This window comes from Sebastes fasciatus, chromosome 1 (genome assembly GCF_043250625.1).
Source record: "Sebastes fasciatus isolate fSebFas1 chromosome 1, fSebFas1.pri, whole genome shotgun sequence".
NCBI lineage: Eukaryota > Metazoa > Chordata > Actinopteri > Perciformes > Sebastidae > Sebastes > Sebastes fasciatus.
In genome coordinates, this window is record NC_133795.1 from 40,721,680 (window position 1) to 40,745,982 (window position 24,303).

The 24,303-nt window shown below is 41.8% G+C and overlaps 1 protein-coding gene across 2 annotated transcripts; it reads left to right on the plus strand.

Annotated features, from left to right (window-relative positions):
* Positions 1–1,273: 1,273 nt before the first annotated feature.
* LOC141775587 (uncharacterized) lies at positions 1,274–19,924 on the plus strand. Of its 2 annotated transcripts, none has more exons than XM_074649086.1 (3): positions 1,274–1,630; positions 15,919–19,248; positions 19,461–19,924. In XM_074649086.1, the coding sequence occupies exon 2, from the start codon at positions 16,213–16,215 to the stop codon at positions 18,211–18,213; it is 2,001 nt and encodes a 666-aa protein (XP_074505187.1). In that variant the 5' UTR covers positions 1,274–1,630; positions 15,919–16,212; the 3' UTR covers positions 18,214–19,248; positions 19,461–19,924. The 2 variants fall into 2 exon arrangements, with proteins under 2 accessions (XP_074505187.1, XP_074505196.1); XM_074649095.1 differs by lacking the exon at positions 1,274–1,630 and adding an exon at positions 13,569–15,810.
* The last annotated feature ends 4,379 nt before the right edge of the window (positions 19,925–24,303 follow it).

The window sequence follows — 24,303 nt, forward strand, 5'->3', positions numbered from 1 at the left end:
TCAAGTGGCCATGATGAAATTAAGTTTCAAGACGCTTGTTTCCTTGTGTGACAATACACAGAGAGGTTATTCACTTTATGTGGTCATTGCTCCGCTCCCAGTGGTGTAGTGGTACCTGAACAAGTGGATAGCCTTCTCGTAGTTTAAAACCCACATTCTTTTTTAAAGCGTCCGTCCAGCAAAGAATAAAGGCTCAGTGTGAAACAGTGTCATGTAAGACTATACACTGTTGCCCCAATGTAGCATCGCAAGGTTGTCTGTAACTCTGAAAAAAAATGTTTTTGTTTGAGTAGATCGCTTCATCTTTCCTATTCATTTCATGAATTAAAATATTCCAAAGGCCATATTTTGTTGTATCATTTGAGGTGAACCAACACAGCGGATAGGAGAGGGAGGATCTTAGCTCTGATGACCAACCAATCAGAGACATTTCAGCCACTGTTTACATGACGATAATCTCTTTATTGGTTGTTCTGCATTTATTCACATGTGACTGCATTAGCTACTCATATGCTGGACTGTCAGGACACTACTGAATGATGCACATCAGAGTGGCTATACACAATGCTGACTGGAAAACAAGTCAGTATACTCTGTATACCTGCGTATGCTGCATATTCTACCAAGGAGGAGAGCAGAGACTACTGGCTGACATTTGTCCCACCAGAGAGCTGAATTTCATTCACTGCACCTTAACAATTTGACCATTTATATTCTTAACTGCATGGTGATACTATAACAGTTCGTTTCAAAGAGTCAGTTCAAAGCTATTGATGGTATCTTCACTGCTATGTATTACAACACTTCAAATAGTCAAGTCAAGTCAAATTTATTTCAATAGCACATTTAAAACAACATGAGCTGACCAAAGTGCTTTACAGACATAGGCAGAATAAAAACCGGTCAGCAGAGCAGACAGCAAAATCACACATATCAACAGATAGAGACCAAGATAAAAAGTAAAAAACTGTTATGAGCATTATGAAAGGCCAATTAGTATTTCAAGTGCATTCAAAAGCCAAAGACAAGAGGTTGGCCTTGAGCTGTGCTTTGAAAGACTCCGTAGAGGGAGCAGATCTGATGTTGGGGAGGGGGGGGGGGGCATTTTGGAAGACCTGAGTGACCTAGGTAGGGTGTAGGGAGTTAAAAGGGCCGATAGGTAGGAGGGAGCCGATCCATGAAATGATTTAAAGACAAATAATAAAGTCTTAAAATGGACTCGAAAAGTGACCGGGAGCCAGTGGAGGGAAGGGAGTACGGGGGGAATGTGCTCATGTTTCCGGGAACCAGTTAAAAACCTTGCAGCAGCGTTCTGCACATACTGCAGACGTGACAGTGAAGAGTGGCTGACTCCCATCTAGTGGGAGTTACAGTAGTCAAGGTCAGTGGTAATAAAAGCATGGATTACTTTTTCACAGTCTTGGGAAGATAAAAAGGGTTTTACTTTTGCTAGGCTTCGTAGTTGGAAGAAGCTGCCTCTCACCAAGGAATTTATCTGTTTATGAAACTTCAAAGCAGAAATATTGACCCTGAGGAAATATTGTCCCTGGGGACATCCTAAAACTATGCATTCATAATGTTTTCACACACCCAAGACCTCGAAGTGAAGGATCTGAAATGAGAGACAAAGGTGAGTATACAAAAATATAACAGGAAATACTAACTGGAAACTGGAAACAAGGACAAGGATTATGTCACATAATGTACAGGAAAGTTCTGCTAGGTCTTGATTTGCATGGTAATGTACTCTGCATCTGTGAAGGCTATATTGAGTTTGTTTTACTGTCCACCTGATGAAATGGTGGAGGCTTTTCATGGTGTGCTTTATGAGTGATTTATTTTCTGTCTCACACACTTTATTGAGCTGTCATCTTGTCCATTTCATTTGATCGATGGTTAGTAAGCAAAGTTCTACATGTCACGATGTTTGCTGTTGGATAAACTATAACTTTGTATTTCAATAAAGGAGAAGCATTGAGAAAGAGGAGGGGAACACTGAGGCAGCAGCAAAAAGCAGTGGTTAGCTGTCAGCTGGCCACAGCAGCAGAGGACAGAGACACCGGCTTATTGGTTGGTCTGTGAACTGGCTACAGAGTCTAAGTTAGCCAGCAGCACCATTATGAGGGTTATGGACAACAAGGAGATAAGAGAATTTGAAAAATAGTACATTTTGGTTTGTTACGTGTCTCTTTTGTAACACAACATGGTAATGAAGCTCACAGCGAGCTGAGAGGACACAGCAGGTTGGGTTCCAGAGCAAAATCGTGGGAGATCATCATTAATTTAGTGAACGGTAACTTAAAATCTGAAAACTCCTGATTTTAGATTAATTAATGTCTACCCACTCAGTTACAGGTAATCATGTTAGTCTGGTTTTTACCTATTTATATGGTGACCAGATGTCCCGGTTTGTCCGGGACTGTCCCAGTTTTAAACTGACGTGTCCCGAGTCCTGACAAATATCTGTAAAACACTCAAATGTCCCGGTTTTTAAACAGTCAATAACAAATTGTCCCGGTTTTCACTACAATTAAAATAACAATATCATACTTACAGAGACGTTTATCATGTTCCACTCATTAATTAATTTGTGCCCCCTATAATAATACCTTCTTTATGATCCCACCACGTGTTCAATTGCGCCACAGGTGCCCCACATTAGCCATCCTGATGAAAACACCTATGGTGCCTGCATATTAGCACATGCAGTACATTTAAGGGTCACTGTTTGGGGGTTCAAAAAAATATGGTCACCCTACCTATTTAGGAGGTGTAAAGCTAGCTTGCTTGCTAGCTTTGCCAGCTAGCTGGATGACAGACAACGGAAGAATAATCATAGAATAATGACATATGTTTCAAAATTCGACAGATTCCATCTTATAACAATGTTCACACATCCTTAAACTTCGAGATTGTGTAACTCAGCAATCTTATGCCCCAAAAGTGTTATATTAGGAAAGATATAAAAGCATTCTCTCTAAAAGCACACTCTGGTTGGACAATTGGGTAGATTACAGACTCTTTTCACTGTAATTAATACTAATAATAATGACTGTGTGTCATTTGGATTTTCCATAAACCACATCAGTGAGCCAGCATGGACAATACCAGGACCATTACTAAGGTTATCATTACATCTATGCCTTTCCTATGGTATGACGAAGTATCCTGTGCAATGAAAAAATGTCACTTTGCATAACTTTTCCAGGCATCTGTTAAGTCAGTCTCATATCCAAGGGTGAAACTCATCGCCATCATTGGCACCTTGTATTGATAAGCCCAGTCCACCGTTGTTGATGTTTTACAGTATATCATACTCCCAGGTGGTGAATGACAGACAGGCCAGACTCTGACTCCCCTAAGGATGCGTCCATCTGTTGCTCAGAGCAGCACGATCAATACTGCTGATGTTAATGACGGCTAAAAGCCTGCTAAGAAACCTGAGAGGCTCTTTTAGCCCGAGGCCAGCGCTGTCACCATGGTGGGCTATCAGTCCTCGCACCAGTCAACTGAAGACTAAGCCAAAGTTGATTGTGATGAACCATATATGCAAGTCAGAACAACTTGAGCTTTATTCCTTTATTCATCAAAGTGACGATTGACCAGAAGTACAAGTTCTGGTCTTCTAAAAATTACGTTCCCATATTATGAAACTGCATTTACATTTCCAGGGAGCATATTTTTTACGTACATATATATTTACGTTTGTTGTTGATGTATCACATGTTTAATCAGAGTCCACGTGGGGAGAAGGACGGGATGGCTGGTGGGTCAAACACCGGACTTTCACACAGGTGACCACTGTGACCCATGCGAAACCAAACGTATAAATGTTTTAACCCAAAAAATGATCTTTTACTAAGCCTAACCAAGTAGTTTTGTTGCCTACACCTAACCAAGTAGTTTTGTTGCCTTAACCTAACCAAGTAGTTTTGTTGCCTTAACCTAACCAAGGAGTTTTGTTGCCTAAACCTAACCAAGTAGTTTTGTTGCCTATACCTAACCAAGTAGTCTTGTTGCCTAAACCTAACCAAGTAGTTTTGTTGTCTACACCTAACCAAGTAGTTTTGTTGCCTTAACCTAACCAAGTAGTTTTGTTGCCTACACCTAACCAAGTAGTCTTGTTGCCTAAGACTAACCAAGTAGTTTTGTTGCCTAAACCTAACCAAGTAGTCTTGTTGCCTAAACCTAACCAAGAGGTATTGTTGTCTAAACCTAACCAAGCAGTTTTGTTGCCTACACCTAACCAAGTAGTTTTGTTGCCTACACCTAACCAAGTAGTTTTGTTGCCTTAACCTAACCAAGTAGTCTTGTTGCCTAAACCTAACCAAGTAGTTTTGTTGCCTATACCTAACCAAGTAGTCTTGTTGCCTAAACCTAACCAAGTAGTTTTGTTGCCTTAACCTAACCAAGTAGTTTTGTTGCCTACACCTAACCAAGTATTTTTGTTGCCTTAACCTAACCAAGTAGTTTTGTTGCCTAAACCTAACCAAGTAGTTTTGTTGCCTATACCTAACCAAGTAGTCTTGTTGCCTAAACCTAACCAAGTAGTTTTGTTGCCTTAACCTAACCAAGTAGTTTTGTTGCCTACACCTAACCAAGTAGTCTTGTTGCCTAAGACTAACCAAGTAGTCTTGTTGCCTAAACCTAACCAAGAGGTATTGTTGTCTAAACCTAACCAAGTAGTATTGTTGCCTAGCCCTAACCAAGTAGTTTTGTTGCCTAAACCTAACCAAGTAATCTTGTTGCCTAAACCTAACCAAGTAGTCTTGTGTGTAGTCTTAAACGTAATTGAGTTTTGAAACCGCAAAAACACCACAAGCGGTTAAAACATGATTACACTGATATACACATATGTAAAAAGTGTTGATACTAAACGTATTTTTGGTACAGAAACATCGAGATTCAACATATCCATGGTTTGCAGAAACATTAAACATTTTAGTGAAAGTTAAACAGTTAAGATAAACATTTTATTCTGGTGACTGGGATGCTTCATCACAATGACTAAGTCAGAGAAATAAAAAGTTCTGTAAAAATAAAAAATTTGAAGAGGTTTTTTTCAACAGGAATATTCATAATCCATCAAGACTGTTGCAGTCAAATATAATAAGGGTGTAAATGCTGTCAAAAGAGGTCAAAATTCGAATTAACCGTTATAATTTGGGGGGCAGAAGAGTCTTTGGGGAGTTGTCAAATATCCAGACACCTTTTTCAAAATTAGTTATTATTTTTGTCAAAAGCAGAAACTAATTTCTGTTACTCTGATGTAACCATCAGTGCAAGGGTTTCAAATGTACAAGAAAGGCATTACCACACATGGCTGTGGGGGAAAGTGACACCCATCACTCACTTCCAAGGTGAGTGATGTATCCAATGACAAGACACATTGTGTATGTATCTTGTCGCCTTCTAGTAAACAAATAAAACAGATTTATTATAGATTTATGTATGCACCGCGTGAGTATAATAACACTGAAGGTATTCAGTCCCTTGCACAGGGCAGAGGGCCACAGGACGAGGCAGCACCCAATCAAATGAACTTTGTCATTTCAACTTACATGTGCCCTAAGGAGTTTTCTCGTAAACAAAATTAAGTTTACATTCAGAGTTTCTCACCAAAATGCATTGTGTGTATCCTTAAGGCCTAACAAACAAATGCATCCTTCCTCGTATAACTTTTGCAAAGCCAACTTTTAAAGAATATTTTGTGGCTTGAATTGTAAACATTATGTTTAGTTACTAAGAGGCTTCCTTACCTTTTGCAGGCTACATTTCCTGGCGTGTTACAGCTTCCACTAAATGGACTAGGATGAGGAATGTAAGACAGAAGCTTTTGCCCCAGGACCTGCTGGTTCTGGAAGTGGTTTTTGAACATTTTCTTCTATTAGTATCCTCAATGGCCCTCAACATACAGCAGGAACACTGGGGTCTCCTGAATAATGTAAAAATGACCAATATTTATGTTATGGCCGTATGCTTTCATTATTTCAACTTCAATTCTGAGAAATCCGGTCTTAGAAGGAGGTTTTGTTTTCACCAGCATTGGTTTGTTTGTCTGTCTGTCTGTCTGTCTGTCTGTCTGTCTGTCTGGCTGTCTGTTAGCAGGATTACACCAAAAGTTTGTGATGGATTTGAATGAAATGTTTTGAAGGGTGGAGTGTAACACAATGAACAATCCATTTGATTTTGGTGGCGATCCGGATCCTGAACCGGATTCAGGAATTTTTTTAGGAATTCCGATCAGCCTGAGCATTAAAGTGTCAGTACGCAGTATATTTTTATTAAAATTCCATAATAACCTTTCAGCATATTGTAATTCAAGTGTTCTGAGAGAAAACTAGACTTCTGCTCCTCCTCATGGCTCTGTTTTCAGGCTTTAGGAAATCTAGCCCGTGACGGGAGACTTTGACCAATCACAGGTCATTTCATTAAGGGAGAGCGCTCCTATTGGCTGTGCTCCGATCATGTGATCGGAACTTGGCGTTTCTTTTACCAGATTTCACAATGGCGGCGGTGTCACAAACTTTCTCATTTTACAGCTAAACCGTGCACTACAAGATGATTCTGAAAACATCTGAGGAGAGAAATAGACATTAACGTAACAGAATATTGATTCATATTTGATCAGCGCTGCCTAGTTTGACCGTTTGGTCGGAGTTTGCGAGTGATTGACAGCCGGCTCTCATAGACAGCAGCTGGACAGCAGACCTCAGATCAGCTCTTACTGCCTTTTTTCAGGTTACCTGTTTTATGTACTACTGTCACGATACAACGACCGTTTTATAAAAATAACTTTTTTTAATTACATTTGCTCCAATCTCGCCTACTTCAGCTTGAAGGCCACAGGGTAGAACACATGCGCAGTGTAACTGATGACGCGTGACCCCGCCTTCTTCTTCTTTATGAGAGCAGACAGATACGTGTGTGTGGATGTGTGTGTGGGAGCTACTGTCCGTCCGCGGTGAGAAAGAACAAAACGGTAGATGACGGGATGAGAGACAACGTAGTGTAACGTTTTACAGACATAAGAAGGCTGCTGAATGAGAGAGGCATCCGCCGATACGTTACACGGAAACACACCGTGTTAATAACAAGCTGACCACCTCACGGTACCGCCAGCTGTGAGCTGTGATCTGTTTTTAAAGTCACGCACCTTGGCGGAGGTCTATGCTCTCAGAGTGCCATTCTAGTTGGTATTATTATTATCATACCTTCGCCTTCTTATCAAAGAACCAGATATATTTTTTAAAGCAGTTGCACATCGTTTTGTATGGGTGACTCAATCAGAACCTGTTGAGCATCATGGCTTTTTCAAGGCAATCAATTTATCTTCTTCTTGACTTCTCTATGCTTCTGAAACAGCATTCAGACCAACATATACCCACTGGTGCAAAGATCCCAAATCACTTAGAACAGTTCACATAATCCCGTTTCCACACCCCCGCCTCTCCCTGCTGTCTCAGCATGTTGTAAACAACATACAGGAACAGGCATATGGCAGCCGTATCTTCATAAACACATTTCCTTCTGGTCCCCAGAGAAGCTCTCAGCGCTTCATCACCATCCTAACCAACTGTCAGGCCTCATGGCTTCTCTGCAGGGCTGTTTGTGATTCACAGATGTGTTGCGTTGTGTGAGGTGTTCATGACGCATCCTGCAGGTGTAACAGGAACTACAGCTTCATGTTGTGCAGTGTCGCATTGCAAAAAGCCATTTCACATCTTCTGTTCCTTTGCACCTGGCAGACAACATGTACACAGATATGTTTACTGAAACTGATCTGCACCATATTTGCAGCCATACACGAGAATACATTGAAAACACTGAAGAACTGATGGATTCATTCTATTTTTTCGACTATTTTATTATATATTTTTATGAATTTGTGATAGCGCTATTACTTTCCAGCACAGTCCTGCTTCCTCGTACTCAGTGCTGCCCCTTTCTGTTTCTCGCTGTCGCTGCCGTGGTTACCCCTCACCTGGAAACACTCCCTATTAGGAAAACTACAATAGAGCCTCATAATAAATTTGCAATTTTTATTCATAGTTCTTTAAATAATGTTTTTATCTTTTTTTATAGGCATTGCTGGTAGATCACAGAGTGCCTGGTGAATGAGTTTGGCCTTGCTCCCTCTGCACAGTGGTGCTCATTGCACAGTCACCTCCCTGTGGTTTGCTGTTTGCTGTGTGTGTTTTGGTGGTTGTGCACAATTGTGAGTAGGGTTGTAGCCCTCTGCTGGCCCCAATGCCATGAGGTCCATCCTTGTCCTAGAAACCTTTATAGTTTTTTTTTGTGTAAACCTAGAAATAACTGGTGTCAGGCTTTTGGTACCCTTGGAAGGATTTTAATGTTCCTAAAGTTTTGTTTGTTTTCTCTCTGTGCTTTGTTGACATAGCCGGCCAGCAGCGCGTGCCTTTTAGTGAATGTGAGCGTGCCCCACTGGCTAGCTAATGGCTGCCGCTTTGCACTGCTCTCATACGGCGGTTACAGCTGATAACGGAGTGCTGACCCATGGCGTAGTACCCTCCGGTTTCCCCCCCGATAAAACACAGTTAGCTTAGCACTTTCGCCGTTGTTTGCACTGCGAGCGCTGTTAGCACCGTTAGCTGCGAGCCGCCAGCTCAGCCGTCTCCATGTTAAGAGCCGTGTGGAGTCAATAGATATGCTCTGAATTCTGTATTGAGCACCTTTAAGCGAAACTGCAAAATGATTTACTTAAATTATTAACGGAAAATTAGGGCTGTCAAAGTTAATGCGATAATAATAATGGGTTAACGCAAATTTGTATAAACGCCTCTAATTTCTTTAACGCATTAACGCAACTTGTGATTTTTAGGTTGTAGCGGTCTCAGTTTTAAAGCTAGAGTGAAGATAGTGACATCATATGAAACTAGACAACCTAAGGAATCATACCGTCATACTACTCCGTCAAGAAGGAGGCTAAATAACGCGACAAAGTTACGTTAAATTTTGGCCAGGAAAAACTGGTATGGACATTTTCAAAGGGGTCCCTTGACCTCTGACCTCCAGATATGTGAATGTAAATGGGTTCTATGGATACCCACGAGTCTCCCCTTTACAGACATGCCCACTTTATGATAATCACATGCAGTTTGGGGCAAGTCATAGTCAAGTCAGCACACTGACACACTGACAGCTGTTGTTGCCTGTTGGGCTGCAGTTTGCCATGTTATGATTTGAGCATATTTTTTTATGCTAAATGCAGTACCTGTGAGGGTTTCTGGACAATATTAGTTGTTAATTGATTTACAATAATACATATATATATACATTTGCATAAAGCAGCATATTTGCCCACTCCCATGTTAATCAGAGTATTCAATACTTGACTAATCTGCCTTTAAGGTACATTTTGAACAGATAAAAAATGTGTGATTAATTTGTAATTAATCGTTATTGACTATGGACAATCATGCGATTAATCGTGATTCAATATTTTAATCGATTGACAGCCCTACTAAAAATATTAAGTACATGAAGGTAAAGTTTGCAGCTCATCCTAAGTGTCCACTTCTTCCTTTACTTCCGTCAAACTGATAACCAACAAAAGGTGTACTTATTATTATGTTAGCGCCGCTGTGTCGACTGAGAGGAAATCTCTGGCTGTTGTTTGTGCCTGTGCACCAAACTATCTGCCCCATTCCTGTTAACCTACGGAGTTTAGTGCCACTTCTGTTTGGACTTGCAGACTTTGCCCGTAAGTTTATGTATTACCACTTTATCATTAAAATCATTCAACTGGTCCTGTTTGCCTGGTCGTCTGCATTTGGTGTCCTTTTCCTTGCTGCCTCGTACACACCCTGTGAATATTGTGTGTTTATCAGAGCCTGATATCTCTTCTTCTTCTGTGCTATAGAGCTACATTAAAACCTCATTAGTGAGCCTCACTGTTGCACTGGGCGACATGTTCCAACATTACCATGAACACACACTGTGGTTTATTTTGACTCAATCCCACGTACACCTGGAAATGATCACTGGAGCACCAAATATGGATTGTGCAAAACAGTTGCCTAAAAATGCACAATTAATTATTGACAGTTTCTTGAAACCTACCAGCTGTTTTTAGAAAGTAACTGTGTAAAGATGATCAGAAAGTGTTGAGAGACGGAGTAGACACACAGAATAATGCCAGCCTAATTCTTAAAATACAGAAAAAGTAATCACGTTCTGTCTTGGGTCATTGTTGACTTTTTCCAAATTTAAAGGGACTCTATGTAAGAATCAGAAATGTCTTGTTAACAGCGACACCTGTGGCCGTTAAGTCAACGAAAGTCAGCGTCCTGTTGCTCGCGCTTGTGCTCGCTCTACATAGACATGAAGGAGTATCGGTCAAAACAGTGAGGCGACACACGTCAGCTAAAAGCACAATATCACTCTATATTTCAGCTGCTTGGCAGTAATGTTAGCTGACCAGACGAAGGTCTCTCCATGAATCAATGCTGATACTGTGATGTCCTGCTTCAGACTCCCGTCTTCTGCAATGTGTAGTGTGTGAGCATGCACCTGAGAGGTGGAGTGAGTGAGCGAGTGAGAACGAGCGCAGTGTGTGTGAAGGCAGGCAGAGGAACAGAGCAGCAGAGACTCCGGCCCTGGAGACCAAAGCTACGGTCTTCACTGTGTCTTCTGACTGCGGTCGGGAGGCTGAAGCAGGAAGAGTTAACACTGTTTTGCAAGACGGGCTTCACTAGATATAACTTTGCGGTTTTGGTGTTTCCATGTAGTTTGTGTTGGAACAGCGTAGCCACACGCGAGCGCACGTGGGACACCGACCCAATTTATTTGTGTAAGAAGTTACAAACAGTACCTTTAACTCACACAACAATCTTTTCAATAAAAGCTTTTATCATACCTTATTTGACATTAGTGGATATCATAGAGAAAACATTCACACGAACATTCAGTGTGAACTTTTTGCAATTTTGCAGATACATTCATGAAAAACATTTCCTTATTATGTTGATTTTAAAAAATATATTTGGGGTTGTGTGAATGGAAAAAGGAAGAAACATTTGCAGTGGTCAGCAGCTTTTAATGGAGCGACTGGGCCGTTGTGTTCGTCATCAACATCTATCTTGCGTACCGGTTATATAATGTAACGTCATTTTACGCTGTGCCATGTGGTGACAAACTGTGCAGCCAGTTATGCAGTTCTCTTTTCCTTGAACAACTCCGAGAAATGGTTAAAATATCTTTGTCTGAGTTGTATTTTTTATGTTAAGCCTTATGTAAGATTTAAGTTCTTTATCAAAGTAAAGAGCTTCACAGTTTTCCTGCATTAGAAAGGAGACAAGGCCAAACGCCTCAAGCTGCTGGAGGCAATAGAACGTTAGTTTAGAGTTTAGAGCATATCGTTCACAGATGAGGAGGAATGTCACTCATCCAACACTGGCCACATCATTTATTTCTCTCGGTGCAAAGATATATTTTACCCCTATTATTTTACTTGCCAAATGGTTTGTGAGCCTTTGCGTCTCGTCTCCACCCCCCGACAGTAAAGAGATATTCTGCCAATTCACAATTTACTTTTGGCCAGGTAACAACGTAATCCACTTTTTGCTCTTAGTTTCTGTCTTCCATTCTCCCAAGTAGTCTTTTGGCATTGTTTAATAATCAGTTTAAGTGGAGTTTGTGCTTGGAAAGCAGCTGGACTGATAAGCTACGTTTCTCTGTGCTCTCAGGTTTGAAGGGCAGAGGCTGCCTCAGGAGACAGATATCAGGGGGTCCGAAATATTTTGTGCCTGTTTGTGGATATTAATTATGTATAAATATCAGACTAATCCTTCCCTGCCTGCCTCTTCCGTTGTTTCCCTTTGGATGTGGAGGAGACAGAGCTCTGTATGTTTGGCTTCACTGAATTCACAGTGGTACAAATGACAAACTGTAGAGAGAGCAGACCCTCCATGTGTGTGTGTGTGTGTGTGTGTGTGTGTGTGTGTGTGTGTGTGTGTGTGTGTGTGTGTGTGTGTGTGTGTGTGTGTTGGACGGAGTATGGGCCCTTGTGAATGATTCAGATTGCCATAGTGTTCATAGAAGAACTCACATCAAACTTTAAGCAGTGCCATTTCATATACTGTATATGCCTCTTTTTCTTTTTTGGTAGTAGTCAGTAACAATCTATAACAAATGTATATGTTTATTCTAAATAAACTATAAAAACTATGAACAAACTATGAAAAAAAACAATTACATTTAATGAATAATTTCTTATTTTCTTTGGTATTTTTTTCATATACAGATATGGAATGATGATTGCTGAGTAATATGTGCAGTATGTTGATGTTGTCCAATGTGAAGTCTCTATTTGATGATGTGACGAGACATGTGATATAGCTACGGTAGCGTAGGCGCAACATCTGTCAAGACTGACAAGCTGAGCACATCTGTAAGCGGCATAAAAGCGGCAGTAAGAAAAGTCAAGAGAGAAAAGAACAGGAGGAGACGGTAGCAAAGCTCTAAATTAGATTCTTTTGGCTTGTGTGTGTGTGTGTGTAAGTTTCATTAACTGTCGTGCACTGGGGTCCGTTGTAACGACCTTACGCCGCTGGTTGTGTAAGTGGCAGCCAAAAGAATGAAGTCTTTAGTGATGAGAAAGATGCAAAAGAGCTAATCTGACAATGCAGCAATAGAACTGCATTTCAAATGCATGTATACATCTTTTCACACATCTCCTCTGTACCAATAGCATGAATGTTAACCCCATATACAGATCTTATGATGCTGTGCAAACCAGAGTGAATAATCCAGGTTAAATCTGAAGTAGGCGAGATTGGAGCAAATATGATTAAAAAAATATATTTTTACAAAACTCCATAAAAGCTTCATCTAACACACGCATAAGCCGACTTTAAGGGCAATTTTCCTATGGATACCCAGTTTCATCTTTTAATACTGTCTATTAAGTTAACAGCATTGTGTCCTTTAAAGCTGAAGTAGGCGAGATTGAAGCAAATATGATTAAAAGAAGTTATTTCTATAAAACGGTCGCTATATCGTGACAGTAGTACATGAAACAGGTAACCTGAAAAAAATCATGTGTCTCTGTGTCCTCCGGTGCTTCTTACGGCATCTGCAAGATTTCACAGACCGGAGGAAAACAAGCAGTAAGAGCTGATCTGAGGTCTGCTGTCCAGCTGCTGTCTATGATAGAAATAAAACCCATTTTGGCGTATCAGCAGCATGTTATCAATACAAAGTCAGACGACGGACGCTACAAACTGACCATGAATGCATCCATGCGGAGTCTCAGCTCAGAGTAGCAGGTGTCATATTTCAACCACTTCTTTTAATTTTGCTTAATGAAGTTTGACAAAAACAAGTAAATAGATTTTATGACAGTTACCTCTTTTCTCATAAGGCAAGAGTCTGGAAGACGTTCAACTGACCAGTAAAAAAACATTAGATAAAAACCGCACGCCGCAAAGTGCTGTCTCATTTGTATTTATACCGTTTCAAGCCATCGCAGCCTCTCACACTCAACCATTTACCAGGTGACGTCAGTCAAGTCCCTGAGGGTTCAGGGCTTAAGGCGTTAGAGGGGGGGGGGACAGTGGGATTAGGCCATACAGTAGCACATACACTTAAAGGTAGCATCTTAATAAAGATCGGCCTTTTGGAACAGTCAAATGGGTCATTTTGAACTTAGAGTTAAGACAATGATGTTACAGCGTTATGCAGGATTTGATTGGCTGTATCGATATAAGGTCTCCATCTACACAGATGTATACGGAGAGGCGTTCCGTTGACTTAGTACAACTAGTGGGCGCCATCATGGAACCAAAAAATAAATAATATCAATTTCTGCCTTTTGCTTTCTGATTTTTTTTTCTCAAAGAACACACAACGAGTGATTTACAGAGCACATATGTTGCTATAGCAGACAAAAAAAAATGCTATTCAGAAGACAGAAATGGAATGAGCAGTGCTGCTTCAAGAAGAGTTCAGTTTCGTGGTGATGTCCTATAAGACAGAAGACACCCTGTCTGTCCATTGACTAGAGTGCATATTGATTTCCTGTACGGAGTGACAGAGACGGGGACTTGAGTCATTCTCGGTCCGTGTGCAGATGGTTTGCAGTGTAACCTTACTCTGATTAATACACAATGTGGATCTGTCAGTCAAATACGCTGATGAAATTATGACAGAGTTTCTGTCACAAAAACTAACACATGGCAGACACCCCACCTCCATCCTCGAGCAACCCCCCCACCCCACCCCACCCCACCACCCCATGGCATCTCATACTGGATGAGTCTCAGAGGACTGGCCCCATTAAACCCCATTATCTGGATGGAGACAGGATGAGGGGCCGAGACATTGATCTGTCAGAGGGGGCACAGCCTTCTAATGTCACACACACAAATAGATGGTGTGTCAGAGTCACTAATCTATCTGGCGGAAAATCAAAGTCATTCATGCTTTTATCACATCCATGCTCGACTGCTTCAGCCTACAGTAGAACCTGTCCACTTTCCTCAGTCAGTCTGCAGCAGCTCAGCTCCAACTGGTCCAGAATGGAAAGGTGCAATCACACCATAACATTTTTATATAATTTATACATATATTGTGTAATATAACTTTTTAATCTTTGGGTTTGGGGGGAGGTAAGTGTTTTCAAGTTAAAAGGCTCAAGTCCAAGTGTAGTTAGTTATATTCTTTATTATACTCTGACAGAAATGGAAGAATTTTACAACTTTGCTGAATTAGGTTCAATAGAAAAATACTGGCATGAGAGCTACGGCGCTTATCTACAGTGTACCACTTTCTCGCGCTTTGAAAAGTTCCAATCCAGAGAAAGTTTCAGAGCGAGAGAGAGTAAACGGAACCATAGAAAGTCACTACGACTGAACTCCCAACTCCTGCAGAGCGGCGTCCTCCTGCCTGCCACACATCTGCTGACTGCCTGAGCACAGCACAACAGGAGAGGGAGAGATTACACTGAGAAGCATGCATGGGAATGAATCACAATATAATATATTTCTGTCTTTTTTCCTGGTGCCGTTGGGAGCACCAGAGAACACCGGAGGACACAGAGGCACATGATTTTTTTTCAGGTTACCTGTTTCATGTACTACTGTCACGATATAGTGACCGTTTTATAGAAATAACTTTTTTTAATCATATTTCAATCTCGCCTACTTCAGCTTTAAAGGCCACAGTGCTGTTGACTTAATAAACAGTATTAAAAGATGAGACTGGGTATCCATAGGAAAATTGTGCTTGCCTTTTAAAGTCGGCTTATGCATGTGTTAGATGCAGCTTTTATGGAGTAACAAAACACATCATATATGGAAGAAAAATGGTGATGCACTGGATACACAGGATCAACGCAGGCTGTTAGAATCTGACTATGTAAAGCAATATATTTTTTATTTATTTTCAAGAAACAAATGGTTCAGTTTAGGCACAAAAGCTACTTGAGTTAGCAAAACCTCATGGTTCATGTTTAAATTATTAAGTATTAAAAAAATACCATGTCCCTTGTGATGTGTATGTAACATTTGTGTACTCAGATTTATCTGAATGTTTCGGGAAAGCATAGACTGTCCTAGTGTAGTAACACTTCTTATCTTTCTCGCACCTGCACTCTGCTAAGACTAAATCCCAAGTAACTCCCTTTTATGAATAGACAATGCTTTCACACACAAGCAGGGTGGAAGGTGTGGGCCACAAAGGGAGGGGAGGCTAAACCAAGATTATAAGGAATGCTGTAGTGAGGGAGCTCTTTGTCTTTTACACTGACTTGTCTGCTGTATGGACCCAAATGCATTTGCTAAATAAATTGTAATTGCTTTTTAACTGAATGACCAGAGACTGTTTATTTAATAATTTCTCCAACATTTTGGGGGCTCATCCGGGATCCTAAATACCCATGTTTCTCCTCACCAACAGAGACTCATCTGACACCGTGCACGGGGGAGTTCGGGACTCCTGACTGAAAGACCTTCGCCTGGCGAAGTAAATTCAACGGTTTGGAATATTGAGAGCCCAGTCCAGTGAGAGTTGGTGGAGACACATAGGGTGACAGGATCTCTACTCAATACGGGCATAGGACAAGAATCCAAAATAGTTACTCCTAGACAACTGAATCAGGTTGGTCAATTTCATTTCTGAAACAATACTGTGAAGTCCTGGGGGCTTATAATAACTGTTCTGGGAATAGTTTCATTTTAACCAGGGGTTAAAATGGGAAAGAGTGGAAGCAAGATCCCCGCTAAGGGACCTGCTTCTCAGATGGAAAATGTTTACGGGCCCGGGGTCCTAAAACATTTAAAACAATGGATTCAAAGGGGATTCCCTGTTAATGGAAGTCTAAAGAAACAAGACTTAAGTGAACTTAAAGAAAAAATTGAAGAGAAGGCGGGTGGTAAAGAAAGTAAATTAAAGAAATATGGGATTGAGGAATGGAAAGTGTGGAATAAAGAGATGTTAAAAAGAGAGGATGTGATGAGGGATAGAGAAAGCAGAGGTAAAAAGAAAAAGGAGGAAGGTACTGGACCAATTCACTCCCCTGAGTCTATTTGTTTTTCAGATAAACTCTGCGATGATGAATTAGTGACCTCCCGAGGACGAAGGCCACCCCCTCATGCACCTCCTGCTGGTTCCGGTGACAACTACCGACCGAAGGTACCTCCACCACCCTACAGAGACCCCGCCGAGACCACTGGAGATGGAAATGAGACCCAGGGAGCTGCGGTCGAAGCCTTGGACGTCCTGCCCCAGGTCCACTACCCTCAGATTTCCCTTCCCAGGAAAACAACTTACCCTTTTGCCACTGAACTGATCAACAGCCCTACTGTATCCAATCTGAAGGAAGCTGTCCTCACTCCTGAAGTGGTGCACAAGTCAGAGCGCCTCCCTCCACCTGAACCTGTTCCTTCTAGCATGACCTGCCAGGTCATGCCCATGATTGAAGTGCCTAACCCAAATGTAGGGGAAGGTCAACCTGCTACCATGTACGTTTATAGGCCATGGACATTAATGTACATTAAAGAAGTAATGGCCGGTGTAAAACATCCAAGAGACATTGGGGGACCCGTATTTGTCAGAGATGTGACATCTTTGGTCCAAGAGTACCGACCAACCGGCCCCGAGCTTCTACAACTTCTCCAGTACAAACTGGGACTGGAAATTGGAGACGTCCAGGGTAACTTTAACCCCCTAACTGCCGAAGGGACACATCGTAGGTTTGACTGGACTAATGGCAGTGAATACAGAGTGGCAGTGGAGGCCCTGTTGGACCGTGTTTCAACACACTACACCCGGCGAATGGACTGGGCCGTCATCACAGACTGCACCCAAGGAAAAGACGAAACACGTGAGGTCATGCCCATGACTGAAGTCCCTATCCCAAATGTAGGGGAAGGTCAACCTGCTACCATGTATGTCTATAGGCCGTGGACATTAACAGACATTAAAGAAGTAATGGCCGGTGTAAAACATCCAAGAGACATTGGTGGACCCGAATTTGTCAGAGATGTGACATCTTTGGTCCAACAGTACCGACCAACCGGCCCCGAGCTTCTACGACTTTTCCAGTACAAATTGGGACTGGAAATGGGAGAGGTCCAGGGTAACTTTAACCCCTTAACTGCCGAAGGGACACATTGTATGTTTGACTGGACTAATGGCAGTGAATACAGAGTGGCAGTGGAGGCCCTGTTGGGCCGTGTTTCAACACACTACCCCCGGCGAATGGACTGGGCTGTCATCACAGACTGCACCCAAGGAAAAGACGAAACATGTGAGCAATACCACCGAAGACTGTTCCCCATTTTTCAGCACAACTCAGGCAGGAATTTGTCTGCAGGACAGGCCTTTGGTGGGGCCGGCGATACGCCTTTTGAACAACAATACAAGCACGTGTACATCAGAGGACTGAGATCAGATGTACGCAGACTGCTGAAAACCATCTGCATCACATGGGACAACTGCAGGTTTTCTGTAGTAAAAGAACACGCGGTACATGCTGAAAGGACATTGAGAGACAGAAACGAGGAGAGGGCCAGGAGGGAGGACAAGGACAAAAAGAAGAAAAACAGAGAACGTGGCAGAGGCCGTGGAAGGGGAAGAGGCTGTTACAACGGCAGAGACATTTGCTATGTCTGTGGAAAAACAGGACATTGGGCAAGAAATTGCCCAGACCAAAAAGGCCGGAAAGACGGAGACCAGCAGGACCAAGCATGACTAGGGGAGGCCGGACATCCAAGGGAGGGTAATTGCACCACAGACACACACATAACATCACATGACACTGAAACAGAGCCTGAAGTAAACTGTGCGTTGTTAATGGCAGTAATGCATCCCAGCCAATTACCCACTGTTGAACCAACTACAGGACCCTTTAAAGTAAACATGGCTGTAGACTCTGGTGCCTCTAGGTCAGTAGAAAGTGCCCTCCAAACGACTGAAGGAGGGATGCTACATTCCATTGAACCAGGAGACTGGGTGCTGGTGAAAGAGAAAATCCTGGAAAAACCCTCGTTTCCTGGGCCCGTTCCAGGTCCTCCTGACGTCACCTACAGCAGAGCGGGTGGCTGAGAGAGAGAGACGTGGATACACGCCACACACTGCAAAAAGGCTCCATCCAACTGGCCGGGTGAAGAAGGACATCACACAGTAAGCTGAGAACGAGTGTTGTGCAGAGGACAAGGCTGAGACAAACAGCGACATCGTTGTGCAGAACCTGAGAGTGTCGTGACTAGCTGTGTATGATTAGCTCACAGCTAGCTCATGAGCGCCCACAACTTTTAGATTAGGGGCGTATGCAGGTACACTGCTCTCAATACTACACTACAATAGCAAGGAGACAGCAAGGAGACAGCAAGAAGACAGCAAGTGGCGTGCAGACGAGTCTCTGTGTCACCGACAAGGGAGATACACGCACATCACACTTGCACCCTCCAACACATACACATAACATGGAGAGGGGACGACCATGGCACCCTTTCAGACACACTGGTTTCTGTGGTCTGAGGGGCACCATGTTCTCCCTCCTCTTGCTCACTCTCCTTATAGTCCTCCCACTCTTGTTGTTCTTGAGACCTCTACACCCAGACATAAAAACATGACTCGTCAACTGTAAACCATCGCACATTGATATATACACACATGAAACACATGCTTTGTTATATCTATTAGGAGACTGTCCTCCACAAAACAATGCATCACTGATCCTTAACCACTGTATCTCAATGACGTGTTAATTTAAACCCTTGAAAGGTGTATTATGGGCGCCTGGGTTAGCTCAGTTGGTAGAGCGGGCGTCCATGTATCAAGGCTTGGTCCTGACCGCGGCGGCCCGGGTTCGAATCCGGCCTGTGGCCCTTTCCGCATCCACTCTCTCTCTCCCCCCTTTCCAAGACTCTATCCACTGTCCTCTCAATAAAAAATGGAAAATGTCCCCAAAAAAATAACTTTAAAAAAAAAAAAAGGTGTATTATCACTGATGATCATGACACATGTGCTGTACAAACCCTACAATTTCTCATGTATTTTTGTGTTTCCAGTTATCATTTCAGTGATTCATGATAAAAGGAGGGAATGTGAGAGTAAAATACCATGTCCCTTGTGATGTGTATGTAACATTTGTGTACTCAGATTTATCCGAATGTTCCGGGAAAGCTCAGACTGTCCTAGTGTAGTTACATTTCTTATCTTTCTCGCACCTGCACTCTGCTAAAACAAAACTGAATCACAAGTAACTCCTTTGTATGAATAGACAATGCTTTCACACACAAGCAGGGTGGAAGGTGTGGGCCACAAAGGGGGGGGGAAGGCTAAACCAAGATTATAGAGAATGAGGTAGTGAGGGAGCTCTTTGTCTTTTACACTGACTTGTCTGTTGTATTGACCCAAATGCATTTGCTAAATAAATTGTAATTGCTTCTTAACTGAATGACCAGAGACTGTTTATTAAAAAAATTCTCCAACATTCTGGGGGCTCATCCGGGATCCTAAACACCTCTGTTTCCTCACCAACAGAGACTCTTTACCACTCTGTTTCTTTAAGGTTAGGGGAGCTTTGTTATCATGGGTGTAGTAATAATAACCATGCAGTTAAGGTTAGGAAACGATTGTGGTCTTGCTAAAAACAAACAAACATTGGCACTGAAAACAAACGCTGACTGAGGGTTTGAAAAGAGAAACCGAACAGCAGTCGGACATATTACAGTAAAAATGTCCTGTGTTCTTTTGGGGCACTTGTTGGAATGACTCATGGTGTTGGAGGTCGGTTGAGGACAGTCAGGATTGAGTTGACGATATGTCCTGTCTTTGCTTCCTTCCTTTGCTTGTACACTTTATATGATCTCTTCTCAGTCAGTATTGATATAACCTGTCACCGCCTTCACTTGAACTAGGAATGAGTTCATGACATGCTTCTAGGGTTGGTAATCTTGAGAAACCAGCAAGAGTACAAAAGATTTTTAAAAGTAGCTAGCTGCACTAAATCTAGCACAAAAAAAAAAATGTTTCTGAAGAAGATCAACATTATTAGGTCAAACTTTAACTTTCAGCAACACTTTGGACCAAATTGTCTTGGTCAGACCTGGTCACAAAAACGTAGTTAGTTTCCGTTTGGTGACCTTCTGATCTAATTAATTAAAATATATAAAATCATTTACAATCCCCAGAGGATAAACCCTTTTCATTGTGAACAGCCACAAAGTATAAAACATCCATTTTGCACACAAGATACCAACAATGTACCACTGACACAGTGTGTCACTGATTCATGTTTTGAGTATGAAAATTATGTGAATCATATGTTTTTGATAATTAGATAGATAGATATAGATAGATAGATAGATAGATAGATAGATAGATAGATAGATAGATAGATAGATAGATAGATAGATAGATAGAGAGTAACTTTATTGATCCTGAGGGAAATTCAAGTTTCCAGCATCACAGTTCCGTAGTGCAAACATGTTAGTAAAAAGGCAGTAAAAAAGTTAGTAGCACAAAGTACAAAGTACAAAAAAATATACCAGATATAAAAATACAAGGAGATGAAGAAAACTGTTAAAACTGAATATAGTGCAGGGTAACAACTGACTATTAAAAATGTGAAAATAGTACAAAAAGTGATATAGTGCTGGATAATAAAATATAGGAGATATACAGTAGAGACCAGGGGATTAAGAAATGTCAAATATAATATAATGCGGGATGAGAACTGAGGTAGAGAGGTTTTTTTTTTTTTTAAATAGACTTAAGTGCAGAATAAGCTGTGCATTATTGGTAGAATACAGTAAAACCAGTCTATAAAGTGCAGAGTAGAGCTGTTGGTGGTGTGCAGAATTAAAAAGTAGCTTAGTCTATGAAAGTGCAATGTGTGCATTATTATCTGTCCTTCAGACCGTCCTCCTTTGTCCCCCGCCTCCCCAGAGAGGTGTTGTACGGTTTGATGGCTCGGGGGACAAAGGATTTCCTGAGTCTGTCTGTAGAAAACTTGGGACGCAGCAGCCTGCCGCTAAACCAGCTCCTCTATTTGGTGAGGTATATTTGGACGGATGTATTAGACAGCATTCTCCATCACCATCATCAAAACACTGAATGAGGGAATATGTTGTGGAGGAATGGCCCTCCAGTAGAGTTCCTCACACTTGAAGAACATGACAAGGAGCACTGAATCTGCAGTGTTAATTATTCAGTCAAGTCTGAGTCAGGCTCACGGCTAGAGAGTGAAATCAATCTTTTCATCTAACTTTCACCAAGAAAGTGAGTAAAGCGTACTCCCTTAAATGTAATATGTAAAACTCTACATAGTGTTATGCAGCACCTCAACTACTACTGTTAATATTGTGTTTGGAAACACTTGAACAGAGAAACTATTTAATGCAAAGCCACACTCTAACTAAACATCCACACTAACTGACTTCACTTCATCGCTCTGTGACTGCATGGGAGAACAATATCAGCTCCAACGTGAGCCACAGCTCCTGAGCTTCACATCCTGAGCTCTTAGAGGGATGAAAGAAAGACGGAGCAGAGGCAACACATCATCTGTGGAGAAGTGAAGAGGAGGCGGGAGAGTATCGGGGGAGAAGTCGTCTATGATGGGAGGTCTGAGGTGTGATGAAAGAGAAAGACTCATCAAGGGGGATGATATTGGAGGCTGGGTGATGCCGGATCATTCGTTTCTCTTTTGACGTTTCTTTGAACTCTGAACAGCTTTAAAAAGGTAATGACAGGTGATAATGACTATGTCATTGTCATCAGGATATCCTGCTTGACTGTGTAGCTCCTTGTGGAAGAGCTGTTGAAGAAACGGAGCTCAGATTTAAATCAACATTGAGACCTGGTGGTTTTTTCATGAGCTTAAAAACTTTCAAGAGTCGCAGATGCTAACTTACTCAAACTAATACCTCCCTGGAGTTCTCTCTTTTTATGATCACATAAAGATAGCGAGATAGCTAGTATACCTCATTTAAAGCAACGATAATATCTTCCATTCAACAGTAATGCCCTTTATGGGGATTAACCATATTCAGGCTGTTTTCAGTTTATGACTTCCATTATATAAATCCTACTGTGGCTTTTCCGTTGCTCCATTTCATGTGTTTTTTTGTTGGCTTTTTTTTTTTTTACCAATGACTGATGACCAGTTGAGCACAAACACACACTGGTAACATACAACTTGGTGGCGTGACATATCCTGACTCGATGAACTGACGATGGTCACCTGAACGCACCATTAAAGGTACAACGAGGAACTTTTATCCTTATGAAAAAGTCTCAATTTAATACTGATGCCTTATATGACCTGCATAGGCTTTTTATTGTTAATGACTGTCATTGGTGCTACCGGGTCCGATTCCATCGTAATCAGACGAAATCAGGTTCACCAGAAACTCCTTCAACTCAGACTCCAGCTGGGCCTCCGGCAGCGACCAGCTCACCGCCGACATACCCAGATCCAGCTTCGCTGCCGCCTTCGACCTCAGTCGGAGAGCTCCGTAGGGAGGTGGAGGTGGAGAGCTCCGTGCCCGGCAGCCGTGGCTCCTCCTCCAGGCCGGGAGCATTCATTTCCAATGAAAGTAGCTCGCAGAATTAGCAGCTAATTAGCTCAGAAAGTCCCTAAATCTAGAGAGAAAGTTGCAAAGTCTGCAATACTGACAATCCGTCGCTTCAAAACAAAGCCCCCAAAACATGAACATAATCATAATGAACGTAAAAGGCGACCATGGCTTTTGTTAGTACTCATACCAATCATTACATTCGGGCCAAACGAAATGTTCGGGCGGATTTATAACAGTCCAGTGACGGCAACAGATATCAGATTTTTTTTTTGTCAGAGCATTTGATTTAATGATTGCTGTCGGGATGTAATCAAAAATTCAACTAATGTAACAAAAAATGTTTGTAAAATCTTTACCGACCCTGCCTTTAAACAACTGACCAATGCACAGTGAAGTGCAGAATACTGATGGATTCAGAAAACACTGGTTGCATCCTCTGGATTCAGACAAAAGGTGGCCAGATTTGAACATTTCCTGAAGCCTTATTGATCCAATATGACATGTTAGCTTTGACACACAGACTTTGAAAACTGCTGTCCCTGAGATGAGACACAGCTGGTGTGTCCTTGTTCTTTTGAAGTCATCATGAAAGCCCCTCCAGATTGAAGGAGTCAATATAAGCCATCTTCATTAGGAATTAAAGAGGCAAACCAATAGTTAGTGCCATAATCAATTACCTGTCTACTGTCAGGTACGTCTGAATCCATCCACTCATTTGCAGAATGACAGGTCCTAACTAGTAGCTAATCCTGTTAGCCTCTTGACCCCTGCAGAGGACACCTCCCCAGGGAGAGTGGACCGACAAGATCACCTCCTTTACTGACAACAGAACGAACCGACCAATGATGTAGCTCTTATCCGTCTTTGTTCATACTTCTTTCATATACTAAAAGCCATCAATTTGTATATTAGAGGAATAAATCTAATGTAGCTCAGGCCTTTCTGTGAAGACCAACATTTAGTTACAAAAGGGATAAAACAATGTTAGTGTAAAGACATTATTCACTGTGTGTATGCCTGCATTTGTTTTGTGTGTGTGTGTATGTGTGTGTGAGTCATTCAAAGCAGTGCAGTCCCTTGTTTGGACTTCATTTGTCTTTATGGTATCAGTCCCCCGCAGAGTGACTGAAATGTCAAAGATTTATTCCGTTCAAAGGGAAAAATAAATGGAGGCTGTTTGTGGGCTCAGTTTACTGAATAAACAGAGCTCGTGAGTAACTGATTACATTTAAGGAGATGATCAACTGTTACG